Here is a 13,347-nt window from a genome sequence, read left to right on the forward strand (position 1 = left end):
GCTATAATTACATATTTTTGTTTGCTAATCAGTAGAATTTTTCTGTGTACACTATTATACTTTAATGGTTCTGTTGCAACACCAAATTTACTACAATGTTCTCTTGAAGAAAATGGCACATAATGATTTTGTATTTACTACAAGAAGATATTAAACTAAATAATACATAATGATGCTACACAGATTAACCAAGCTCTTTAGTTCTTCTGTTCCTTATCTATGCTTTAATGGTGTTTTAGGACAAACATGAAGTTATTTGGGAGGGAATTACCAGAATTACCGAACTGGTAAATATAGCCATCTGTGTGGGATGTCTTGTTTCTTACTTGAAAACTATTAGATTGTAAATTTAAGCTGTGCTTAGTACTTTAATTTCCCTTCCCACAACTCATGGAGCATAAAGAGGGTTGCAGCCAGCTCAGATAAGTAATAAGTTCATTAATTACAGGTTTACCTTTTTTGTAGGTTAAAAAAGCTTGTGTGGGACTTGATTAAACAAGCTGCTGTGGTGTGGCCCTGTGGAGGACTGGGCAGGAAACAGCTCAGAGGAGCTCCACATGCAACTTTTGGAATCAGTCTTCCATTTAACTCTAATGGTTTCTTGCTGTTATCAGGCTCTGTGCCCTTCTCAGGTTTTTTATATTATTTCTGTCCAAAGTGATTGCACTGCAAATAACCCCCAAGTACAGTGGGCAGTGTGGAAGGCATGTCTCAAGCTTTGCCATTATCTTGTTTTTATTCCTGTCATTAAATAAATAAATAAACACTCAAGGGTTTTTATTCCTTTTCTTTTTATTCATGATTATTCTGTCGCTAATTTCCATTTGATAATTCTTAAGATAATTCTTACAATCTTAAGTTAGTATAAGGCTTTTCCATTTACCCTGGAAACAGGACTTTGCTGTCAGACACAATCTGTCTAGCAGTGGAAAAGGAAGGCATGGTCCAATGATGGCAGCTTGCTCCCTGTACTGCAGATACAGTTAATTATGTGTGAAGGTTGTGGTTTTTTATAGATTGAGATATAGATCTAATATTTTTTTGTAGATTTGTCAGTTTCTGCCGTGCAATCTGACATATTACTGTGAATAAATAGTTTCTCTTCTGAATTTGATTTGTAGTGTAAGTCTGTATCAGGATATGATACTGGTTTCAGAGGGGAAGTTGTATTTAGTTTGTGATATTTTTTGCATGTGGCTGAACAAGTTGATATTTCAGCATTGCTAAATGTTGATTGCGTCCTAGATCTTGTAAGTTATCTTTTGGCAAGATCTAGTAAGTTATCTTCTTGGTTGTGTTGCACGTAGGATTTGTCACAGGTTCTCAACAAAAGGAAAGAATATTTGAGAATATTTGTTTTTATGGGTAATTACTTCTCAGGCTTGTGTTAAAACACTGAAAGAACCTTGTTCATACATCATTTTCTGGTTAATCTAGTGTTTACCTTTTTCTTCCTTTGTATTTATTCCATTAGAACACATTTTAATGCATTCAATTGGATTTACCTATTGCAAGGCAGTTTTTGTATACGTAATACCATTAATTAATCTGCTTTGAAACAGCACTCCAAACTGAGAGGATGTTTCTGTGATTGCAGACTGAGAAGTATCTCAACCAAGTTTTCTTCCTTCAGTGGTTCACAATAAAAGTAAATTAGCACAAGTGAAAATGGTCCAGGAAATAAGAAAAACAGCTGCTCCTCAGTAAATAACTTGGAGTTTTCCTAGAGCCTGTTAAGCCTTGCTGCGAGGCAGAGAGTATCTCCTTTGTTGATGCTTGGTCTTACTCCTGTGTACATTCCAGCTGCTGCCCTAATTCAGAGTTCCTAGCACCCCCATGGTTTTTTAAAGTCCTTTTGAAGTATGCCCAGCACTGAATATACTTTGCCTCTGTAACTGACCTTTCCTCTGGTACTTTCTTCACCCTCTTTCCCACAGTTGGTGCATCATGGAAACCTCCAGGAAGATGATGTGCTGCTGCATGGTCAAACTAAGCCTGTATGGGTTAGAGGGGAAGGGAAGAGATGGCTCTTAAAAACAAACAATCAAATTGCTTACCAAAATTTTGAGGATGTAATATTTGAAGCTGTAAATCATGAAAGCTTTTTCTTGGCAGATCTTCCCACCTTTCTTTTGAAAGATTTTTCAGAAGTGGAGCTATTCCACTTGCACAACGTACCTCCTTTGTCTGGCCCTGGCTCAGTGTCTTCTCTCAGGCTTTCTGAGTAACTTTATTCTTTCATTCCAGCAGTGATGTATAGTGTTCTGGTGCTTGGTGCACCCTGTGGCTGAATAGAAAAATCACCTTCTCCCATGTCTGGATTAGTTATATTTAATTAGAAGTCGTATTTCCTTATGGAAGCCCTCAGGCATCAAATCCACAAAGACTTGTGTGAGAATGGCCTCCTTCCATGTTCTCTGTTGAGAAGGGCTTAAATCACCTCCCCTTGCATTTATGTGGGGAAAGAGTGGTTAACATTATACTTTTTTTTTTTTTTTTAATTTTCACTTCACCTTTAAAATTCTCTGGAATGACATGCCAAAAGCCTTTTTGGCTGTGAGGATGCATCACTGTTATAAGTCTTCCTTTTACACAGTCATTTTATAATTATTACTTGATAGCCTGCTCCGTCTAAATCCTTGACCTGTGCCTGTCAACTGCTGGCTGATTGTAGTGAATAAATTTGTATAATCACTGCACGATGACTGCTTAATAACTGTACTCCAAATATGCAAATATCTATTCTGGCTTAATACAATTCATCTGCTACGGTCGGCCCGTGCACTTAGTGTTTTTGAACATTTATAAGTAATCTAGCACACCATTGCAGTCTCCTGTCTTCTTGTGCTGAGCTCTAAAATGCTGAAACAGAGAAGAAAAAGTTGAATTACAAAAAATCCAAAGGAAAATAGACATCAGTCAACAGAGAAGAAGCACTTGTCTGTATGTGTTGTAAATGAGGGGGGGAAAAAGCCCCTAAACAAAAAACTTCCTTAAGGATTATAGAAAGTTTTTCTATTATCATTCTGTTTTCTAGGTTAGCAATATGCCTTTTCTCAAAATAACCTGTGGTATTAATTTCCTTGTCTGCATTAGAAGACTACATAAAATTGGAAGATAGAAATTCAAAACGTCTTTGAGTCTAAGACACTTAGAAAACACTCAAAAGGAACCCCCAGCCCAAAACAAAAACAAACACCAAACCAAAAATTGCCGAAACCACAAGATAAAAAGCAAGGCCATAGTCATAGAGAAAAGACATTTCTCATGTTTGTGATTTTCCAGTGCTGTGGATGTCCTGGTAATTTCTTTCTCTGATCTTTCCCTCTTCTTTTAAGCATTTTCTTTGGCCATCAAGTGGCATAGGTTGCTGAGACAGATGGACAGCAAATCATACCAGTTTGTCCATTTCTGTGTTCTTTATTGCAACATCAGAGCATCAGTAAATAGCTTTTTAAACATAAAATCTGGTTTTCATTGCCCTGTAAGGCATGTTTTTATCTTATTATCAGATTCTTGTTCCTTTAGCCTTTCTCTGAGTTAAACCTAATGTGTCTGAACTGTGCAGGAAGAAAAAGAGAATCCATAGATCAATGCACCAGAGAGATCTTGGCATGACAGTAGTAGCCCAATGTCTCCAATGGCCATCATGGCTAAGAGGGGTTCAGAGACATTTTGAAGGCAATAATATGGATATTTACTAAAAAGTGACAGTCATGTAATAATAGCACGGTAACGTGAGTAAAAATCCAGGACAAAGTAGGCATCTTAGCAATGAAATTTAGATAAACCTTTGTTTTCTTTCCAATCTGAGCAGTATCCAGCTGGAAACAAAGCACTGTGGCTGCCCAGGAGGCTGAGGAAAGGATTTCAGAGTGCCCAGACCCATTTCTTCAGCATGATACCACCTAAAACAACTTGCACCTTCTTAATAGTTGTTTTGGGAAGCTGGGGGAGCAAGTTGGGAGGAGTGTGAGCTGAGCTTGGTTTAATAGCACAGAGTAGCCTGAATTTCTCCAGATTTATCACTTCCTTCCTCAGTAAACAGCAACAAGCAATTTCTGTGCTCACTGTATGTAGGGCTTAGCTGTCTCCTTTCCATCTGGAAAAGAGTGTGACCTGTCAGGTGTCTCAACACTAACACAATTAAAAGGAAGTGAATGGCTCCTTCACACATGCCTTAATGTCAGCAGTTTGGACTGGGAAAAACTGGAAAAAAGCACTATTGGAGCCTTTCCTACTGTTTGTTCTTGCCAAAAGTGTGACATTCAGACAGGTTTATCAGCCCCGTGTTTCTCTGAGCCCTTATGCTGCTTGAGTGGGCTGACAAAAGTGTGAATCCTATTGACATTACAGCTCTCATCTACAAAATTGGAGCAGAGCACTCGAAGACTAAGAAAGGTGATGTCATAAGTGTGAGATAAAACGAACACTTTCTTCATTGTTTAGTTGTTTATGGAAGGAATTTGCCAATCATCATTGCCAGCATGACAGGACAACTTTGACTTGGCTTTTAGTTTATTTTTAATATGAGTTTCTGGTATCCTGAGATATTTAACTAAAATAAAAAATCTGCCAAAATTTGTGAGCTTCCTGTTGGTTTGTGTTTTGTCAAAGTAGGAATAATTGGCTGTGTACAATAAATGTAGGGCACTTAAATTTTCAGATTTGTGGGCAAGTGAGCTTTATTTTGAATTGTTGTTGATTTCTTTATCCATATGGGCTTTTTGCCAGTTTATGGCAAGGACATTGATTATGTTGGATGTTTCAGCTGCTTTTGTTATGCTTGACTGTGAACTGCATCCAGATAAGGTCAACCTTCTCTTAAAACAACCACTAGGTTTTAAAATTTAATTCCCAGTACTTTTCACTGTGGCAGGCAATTACTGGTGGTTTGTAATGCTAAATTTATAGGATTTCAGCTAAACAATGCTCAAAAATGCAAGTTTCTCGTGTCTGACTTTACAATAAGGTTTACACCTGGCATTGTTACGAGTAGTTTTGTTCCTTGCAGTATATACTGGAATAATGGTTTATTATGTTTTATTATTATATTTCATTAAACTTGCTCTGCAGCGTGTTTGGTTGGAGGTGGGAGGATCCCCAGTTGTAATTCTACCTGCCTGAAAGGCCCCTTGTGCAGCCTCAGAATGTTGATTCTTAAGAAAAAAGGCGCTGTACAGAGAATTTGGATTGACACATGAGGTAATCAGTACTTTAAACATCAAGACTTGTAGGTCTCATTTTGATCTTAAATAAGGTGTATGCACTAAGGGTTTTTGAAAGTAAGAATATTTAAGGAATGTGAATGTAAGCTGTGATGAAATGTGAACCTAATTCGGGGAACTAGCCATCTCAAAATAAATGGTTCATCTGTGCTTTTTGTGTTTAAGATGAAGAATTTTAAGGATGAAGGTTAAGATCGTGCTTTTGAATGCTGACATTTTGGCCAGGAAATACTGTATAATTGCTAAGTTTTTAAAATTAATTATGTTGGAGGCCTGTAAACCAGTGCATTGATTAAAAATCTCCAGTTCATTAAACTTCCAATGACAGAGGCCATCTCAGTAATAAAAACTGCTGCTCCTAGCAGTCGACTGGCATCTGTGTTGCCATCTTTTCAAGATCCCCACCTTTGTTTGTTAGAGCATCACCTGTTGTCTCTTGACGGCAGGATTTATTTCCTCTTGACATTGGTCTCAGAGGTACAGTTGCAACTTTGGCAGCAGTTGACTCCAGTGAACTTTTCAGAGGTACTTCACTGGTCTAGCAGAATGAGGCTGAGTTTCATTGTGAGTTGGTTCTTTGATTGTTATGTGGGGGTTCAGTGGTGGTTTTTTTGGAGAGTGGTGCTTTTTTGTCTTTTTGTTTGCTGTTGTTTGTTTTCCTTCTGGTTGCCACACACATCCTTGCAATGGGCATTTTTGGAAGGTCCATAAGAAGGAGGATGCGTTGTAGCAGAGATCCTACAGTGCACAAAGCAGTTTCCTCTTTTGTCCCTAGCAGTGCATCTAAAGCAATGACATTATCCTGGTTTTATGCACTCGTGGCATTTGCCATGTGGAAGAGCAGTACCACTTCAGAGATATATCAAGCACAGGTGACTTTCTTAAATAAGCAAACCTCAATAATTTCCTACTGAAAACACGAAAAATCTGGAAAAGCACCAGAGAACAAGAAATACTATGGAAAAAAGACTATATAGATTCTTGAAATGTAACACAATAAATCTGCATATGTTGTTTACATCATAGCTTCGCTTTATTCAGCCTTGCACACAAGGTCACAAAAGAAATTTGGGCCTTATTATTCCTGGAGGAGTTTGTATTTTTTGCTGTGGTGTTAGATTACCTTACCCTTTTTATTACCATCTGCACTGCAAGGCTAGTTTTGCTGAGGTTATTTTTCTTTTAGCAGCATCCCATGATACCCTTAATTCTGTGTTTCCTGTGCTTTTGCTTCATTTGCAATTTTAAGAAATTTTCTCTAAGAAATAGATTTGTCCTATATTGTATAGCACTAAATTAGCGCTAGTATTTTTACTATCTAACTTTAACCCTTTAATTCTGGAGGACAAATGCAATTGTTTTACAATAAATTAAGAAATGATTTCACCTGTTAGTATCCTTCAGCGTATAGGGATAAAGATGGTGTCGAAGATTACATATTTTTGTTTAATGTGATGTTATTAATATGCTGCCCTTTTGCATAGGGTTTTTATTTTGATACCTGACTTTGTTCATGTGTTTTAAGCAATTATTTTCAGCTGACTTCTGTGTGCAACCAATGCCATTGACTGCAGTAGGTTTGGAAATAGTTTTTCTTCATTAATGGCTTCTGGTGAATTGTTGGGAGAACAAAGCGCTGTCCCTAGTGGCTCCTGAAACTTATGGAAGCATGCAATGAAATAGCTATTATTTTTCATGAAAAAAAAAAAATTAGAGTACTACTTTTAATAGCTTTACACAGGCATGAACAACTTGAACTATAGAGAATGAAATTAATCTGAAGTTTCTTGAGTTATTTTTCAGCCCTCAAGATATTGTTCATGTTTGTTGGTCTTCAAAATTGAGATGCCCCTTCCATGTGCTTGTCCACCCAAGCATGGTGAAACAATAAATACAGAAACTCAGTTTTTCTGGGCTCTCCACACATGAAGGCACTGGGTAACAGGATCACTTTTCAAAAGACAGGTCGACCTGCATTCAGTCTTTGCAGTCATTCAAAAGCCCAAGTGTTGTGTGCTATTTCAGAGAATTTACGGGACCTCAGATTGTGGGGTACCAGTCTGTGGGGATGGGAGGCAGAAGGGAAGAGGGTTTTCTCCACCATCCCATGGGTGTTTGCTGCCTCACTGGTGGCCCTGGGCAGGACTCAGTGCTCTCAAAAATCCTTTGAAGTAGCTTGGTTTATAAGCCTGAAACTCATTTCAAGAAGCAGAGTACCAAGGAGGATGGTTAGAAGCCCTCTCTTTAGTACCTTCAAGTGTTGTCAGTTGATCAGCATGCAGATCAGAGATCAGATTTCTTTCAGTTATGATTTTGTTTTGTCTGTGGGATTTTTCCCACATCTTTCCCATAGACCTTAAATGGCAGGTCACTTGTGTATGAAAATGACCCAAAGCATATCTGTGTGATTTCCATAAACCTGAACAAGAAGGCAGCCTCTAGAAAAAAGGCACACTGTGAGGCAGAGTGAGGGCTTTAAAGTGAAATCACATTTTGTATTGGTTGTAGAAAGCAGTGATGAAGCACAATTCTTTGTCATTGTCATGGGATACCAAATCAGATTTGACTGGGTTTTTCAGCCAGTTGTACAATGAACAGTGGGATATGGTCTAATGTTTTCCAGATCTGTTTGGAATAATGCAGATGAGCATCTATATAGGAAACTGAAAATTGAAAATACAGATGAAATATCTGAAACCAACATATCGAGGGTTTTTCACTTTCCTATTAATTTGGCAGTATGCCATTATTATAGTGTAAATTTCTTCATCATTACTACAGAATAACAAAATGTCTTTGACCATAATTTTTCCCTCCTGAGGTTATTATTATCTGTAATTTCAACTAACTTTCCCTGTTAATAGTGCTTGTTTCTCTGTACACTGACATTACTAGTTGCTACACACCTCCAGAAAACAGAATATCTCTTGTAAATATTTTGTACATGCCTATTCCATGTTTCTCTTTTTTCTTAATTAATATGGCTAAGACATGTTGTCTAGAGACAGGCTGAAGAATCATATTTAGTTTTGTCAATCTACTCTACCTTGGCAATTATCTTACTTTGTGTTATTCAGGGTGCTCATATTTGGCAATATATTTCAAAATAGTTCTGAAGTGAATATATTATTTGAAACATAGAGTATTTCTGGCATGAGTTATTGAGTTATGAAATAAAAAATGCTGCACAGACCAGAGGTCATCTCTCTTCATAATGTATTTAATGAAGCATTATAGGAAAAAGAAGGTATTATGAAAGTTTTGGGTGTTTGGTGTTCGGTTTTTGGGTTTTGATTATGTTGGTGTCGTTCTCCCCCTTTCTGCCCCCCCCCCTTTTCATTCTTCCCTGTCATCAGTCACTGAAGTATATCAAATGCTAATTTCTGCTTTTCCATCTAAGCCTGTCTGGAGTATTCAATCATTTTCTCTTGTGCCACCTTTATAAGGGAAGTATGCATGTCTACTTGTTCCATTCTGGCAGATGTCTTCCATTTTCCTTGTCATATGTCAGGATTGGTTGTGATAGAATTGATTTTTCTCTGTTAAGAATTCAATTTTTTTTCATTATTCTTTCATCCTTCTGGAGCTTCTTTGCTTATAAAGGTTGAAGACAGACGTATGGAATCAGGAAACCACTGATAGACCATCTTTATCATAGCTGTATTTGTATTAAGAGCACCCTTCCAACATGAGAGGGGTTATAGATGGGGAGCTGTGACCCCCTGTGTGATCACAGCTCCTCTGACACATGGAATGCTGATATTGGGTACTTTAATCCATCACAGGTTTGAAGTGGCAAACCCGTGCTTCCACTTCCCTGGCAGAGGCGATGGTTTCCTTCTGCAGGAAGGAAACCACCCTTTCCTTTCCTTCCCTTTCCCTTTCCTTCCTTCCTGTTGTTTGGCTGTGCTCTGAGCTGGACTTAGGCTAAAGTGAGTGGACTTTGAGGAAGAGGTTGTTTTGTGCACTGGAGAGAGCAGCTGAGCCTTGCACAGACACTGCTCAAAGGGAAGTGCTGAGCTGGTGGGGACAGGAAGGACCTCAGGGGTGGGAATGATTCGTCAGCCACCAAGCAGATCCTTGCATGGACTTGAGTCCTTGTCCAGTATTCCTAAGGACATCTTCCTCTGTAAAGAATCATGGGGAAAGTCCTAAGCATCTGTGCTGTTTTGATTTGGTGTCTCAGGAAGTTGCTAAGATTGGTAGAGATTGTGGTGGTGCTGCTTATAAAATTATTTTGAGGTTTCAACGCATACTTTACTTATCCTGCTTGGTTTGGAAAAAGCATTAATAATTAGGTTAAAACAATTAAATTGTATATTATGAGCACAGGATAGATTTCAAGCATTCTTTCTTCCCTTTACAAAATAATATTCTTGCAGTAACATCTTGGAGTCTGTTGAGCAGAGATTTTGGGTAAGTTAAAAACAAAAGTTCAGCAGAGGCAGAAGAAGCAGCTTTGGTGCCTTGGGACAGAGAACGTGCCATGTGCTTGCAGCTGGTGGCTTGGCATCCATGGTCTTTTCAATAAGCAATTTTAGAAAATTTCATTGAAAGTGCATTATCACATGATTCTGTAGTTATATTTTGCTAATATAAAGTACTACAAAAAACCATTTTGAAAACCAGTGACCAGGATTGGCATGGAGTATTGCAAGGAACTGCTTATCCAATTTTACTGTGTCACCTGAACATGAACTCTGGTATAGAACTCCTCAGAAAGGACAATCAGGTTTTTAACACTTAGCAGAAGACAGTTTCATCCATTTGAAGATGTTATCTGCCTCCCCACCTGGGGCTGCCTGACTTCAGGAAATACTCAGCACCTCATAAAACCAGTTATGGCCTTAAGGTAGAGAGGACAGCCATTGTTTCATCTGGGGGTGGGGAGGGAAGGGAGCTCCCCCAGCGGGCTCTGCATGCTTGGTGGGAACACCCAGTGCCATGGGTTGCCCAAATGGGAGCCTGTAGGAAGCTACACAGCTCCTGCCGTGACCAGGTGATGTGAATCTCTTAAAAACCCATCCCCCCGTGGCCTTCCAAGCCCGTTCTGGTTTAACTGCTTCAGACATGCTGCAGGGCACAGCTCTAAGTTTGAACTAGTTAAATCTGAAATAAAACCTGCAGTAAATCTTAAACTATGTTCATACAGACTCTTCCTTCCTTAGCTCTATAAGTATTTGTTTAGCCTTTATACTTGAGTTTATTTTGCCTTTTGAGTTGATGTTGTAGTTTATGTGAAGATGATTTCTTCTAGTTGAACTCCATAGCTGCTGCTGAATTAGGGCTTTACTCTAGTGAATATGTTAATGCATACACTGCTTCCTTTATTATTTTCTATCCTTTTTCTCAAACTTTTTGCTATAATTACAGTAAATGATTTCTTGGATTGCATGTTGAGAGGGCAGAATTGCTGTGCCAGCAGCCTTGTTTTATTCTTTTGCTGGCTCCTGAGGGTAATAAGATCTATGCACTCTACTAATTTTCTTGCATACTTAGGTGCAATTGCAACCTTTAGTAATTATTTTTTAATTAACTTCAAAATATTGCATGAATACTGCAAAATTAAAAAAAACCTGAAAAATTTAAAAAGCTCAGAAGTAGGTATTTCTTATATTTCAAAACAAGAAACATTATTTCTTGGAATTTTTATATAAGGTGTTAGTAGCATGGTGACATTAAATGACCTGCACAGTCGTAGAAGTATCAGAGGTATGTTGTAAAAGAGAGTTTGGCATTTAGATGGGGATCAAATTCTTTTCATAATTTGTTGTGAGAATTTCTTAGAGCCTTCAGTAAGATCCTTTTCTAATGCTGAAACTTCTATTCTACTTCACATTTTCTGGATGTTTGCTTTTTAATTAGCAGAAGTTGGCTAAACATTGGTTTTGCAAAACTCACTGACTAATTCTATCAAAAGAAAAACTTGTATATATTTAGATATCAACTTCCAGATCAGTTGGTCTGGGCTGTGGGTGTAAAAATGGGCAGTAAATGTTTATGACCGTGAGTAAAGGCAACATAAAAAGTGGCTTTTAATAAATTCTGGGTTCTGGGCTTGTTTTGCAGTGGATGGCTGCATTCACCGAGCTGCTGGGCCCTGCTTGGTGGCTGAGTGTCGCAACCTGAGTGGCTGTGAGACTGGACAGGCCAAAATTACCTGTGGATACGACCTACCTGCCAAATGTAAGTCAAGCCTTCCTCTCTTCTTGTTTCCAGCACGTGCTGCTGGCGTGCACGGTTCATTTCCCTGCAGTCTAATTCAACGGGGTATTCATTTTACACAATTAGCAGTGGGACTTAATTAAGCATGTTCTGTAATAATGTCTTCCCCTCAAAGCAATTCAGGCTTTTCTAAATGATTATTTCACCTATGTTACGCGATGAAAACTTATATGTCTCTAAAATATAAGGCATCTTTCATGTTTATTTTTTGCAAGCTAGAACCTATCCTTTCATATGCATAATAAAGGATTGGAAATGCTTTATGAAATATGAACAAAATATACATTATCATATTTAAGTTCCGCGGAGACAGTTTTTTGAAATGTTGCATATTTGATGTTCTTCATGCTGATTCCTTGATTGTGAATACTTTGAGGGCCCAGGAGATCAAAGTGATGTATTGTGTTTTCAGCTGCTGTGTAGTGTCTGATTGGCAATTACTGTGAAGGCATCTGTCACACTTTAGCTTTCGACAGAGTGCAGCTCAGTGCTGGAATGTTTGTGCACTTTGAAAGTGGAATAGTCAAAAATTTTCCTCCTATTTCAAGTAGGAAGATGGTTATTGGACTGTGTTCTGTAGATGTTGAGCTTGTCTTGCAAAACACTAACACTTTTACAGCACATTGGTCGACCAGTCCATTATGTGAGAACAAAAACTAGGAAATCTTTGCAAATTAGGATCTTACAGAATGGTATATTGAGACATGAAGATACAAATACCAGAAAGCATTGCAGACTTCATATAACTAGAATTCAACTGCCTTTTTTTTTTGTTTTTGGGATATGTGGGCTACAGCAGGAACATGGCTCATTCAAAAATATCTAGATCTCTCTTAACTGTCATGTAAAATCAAACACTGGCTGCAGTAGCAGGTATGTCTCCAGGCTCCGGTATGTCTCCAGGCTTAATGTCTTAGGTAAATTGGAAAATTGTTTACCCAGTAATTTTTTTGCTCTTTCTATGATGACGATGATGAGAGTTTCCAGTTATTTCCTCAAGAGTGGTAATTTCTATGTGTGGGAAAACTTTGCCGTATTTTATGTGTAGTTTTACCACATGGTAATGGCCATTTATGAAAGGCTAATTTGACTAGAGGTCAGGGAAATTGTTGAGGAAGATTCAGTGTGGTAGTTAGCTTGGGTTTGTATATGGCTCAAATCATCACCAGATTCCCATAAAAGAGATTGCTGGATGACACATCATAATTTAATCTTCTGGGGGTGGTTAATGTTTAATTCTTCCCCTTTAACCAAAAAGTATCTCTGGAGGGACAGAAAAGCTGCTCATCAGTAGGTGCATTATTCCTCCCATGTACTTTAGTGATAGAAATGAAATAAAAAGTATCAAGGCAATTGCTATGTGTGTTAGAAAGAGGAAGGGTCATGTCAGAGGTGTGACCTCCCTTTAAATCTTGCAGCAGTTCAAGGGACTGCTTAAGTTAGGTTTGAAAAATGGGATCCTGTTTGAAGGCTATAGGAAAATCTTAGTTCTTTGTGTAGGAACAATAAACAAAACAATTAGAAAACCCATTATCACTTGAAGTTGGAAATAAAACCTGTAACCAGGCATGGGGAAAAGCCAATATTCTTCTTAATCACTATCCTGAGGAATTGAAATTGCATCAAAGCCGTGTCTATTTGTATTTGATCATGTATCAACATGAGAAGGGGAAAGGATACCTTTAACACCAACAGGCACAGAGAGGGAAACATACCATTTTCATGCAGAGGCTGAGAATTTTAAACTCTTGATTTTTTAAATTTTTTTTTCCTGAAAATATATTTGTGTTCTCACCAACTGTTGTCTATAAGCTTTAGTTTGTGGGCTCGTTAAATTATTGTACCTTTTAAACCATTCATCTGAAAGTGATCAAGCAGTCAAGACTGGTTTCAT

General features: G+C 38.1%; 1 protein-coding gene across 4 annotated transcripts in view; it reads left to right on the top strand.

Annotated features, from left to right (window-relative positions):
- Window positions 1-13,347, top strand: part of MACROD2 (mono-ADP ribosylhydrolase 2) — an 851,553-nt gene that overhangs the window by 251,402 nt on the left and 586,804 nt on the right. For all 4 annotated transcript variants that reach the window (XM_077176111.1, XM_077176112.1, XM_054629913.2 and 1 more), the window contains one exon: window positions 11,298-11,414. In XM_077176111.1, the coding sequence (XP_077032226.1) occupies window positions 11,298-11,414 (117 nt within the window). The remainder of the gene's footprint in view (window positions 1-11,297; window positions 11,415-13,347) is intronic.

Source organism: Agelaius phoeniceus, chromosome 3 (genome assembly GCF_051311805.1).
Source record: "Agelaius phoeniceus isolate bAgePho1 chromosome 3, bAgePho1.hap1, whole genome shotgun sequence".
Taxonomy (NCBI): domain Eukaryota; kingdom Metazoa; phylum Chordata; class Aves; order Passeriformes; family Icteridae; genus Agelaius; species Agelaius phoeniceus.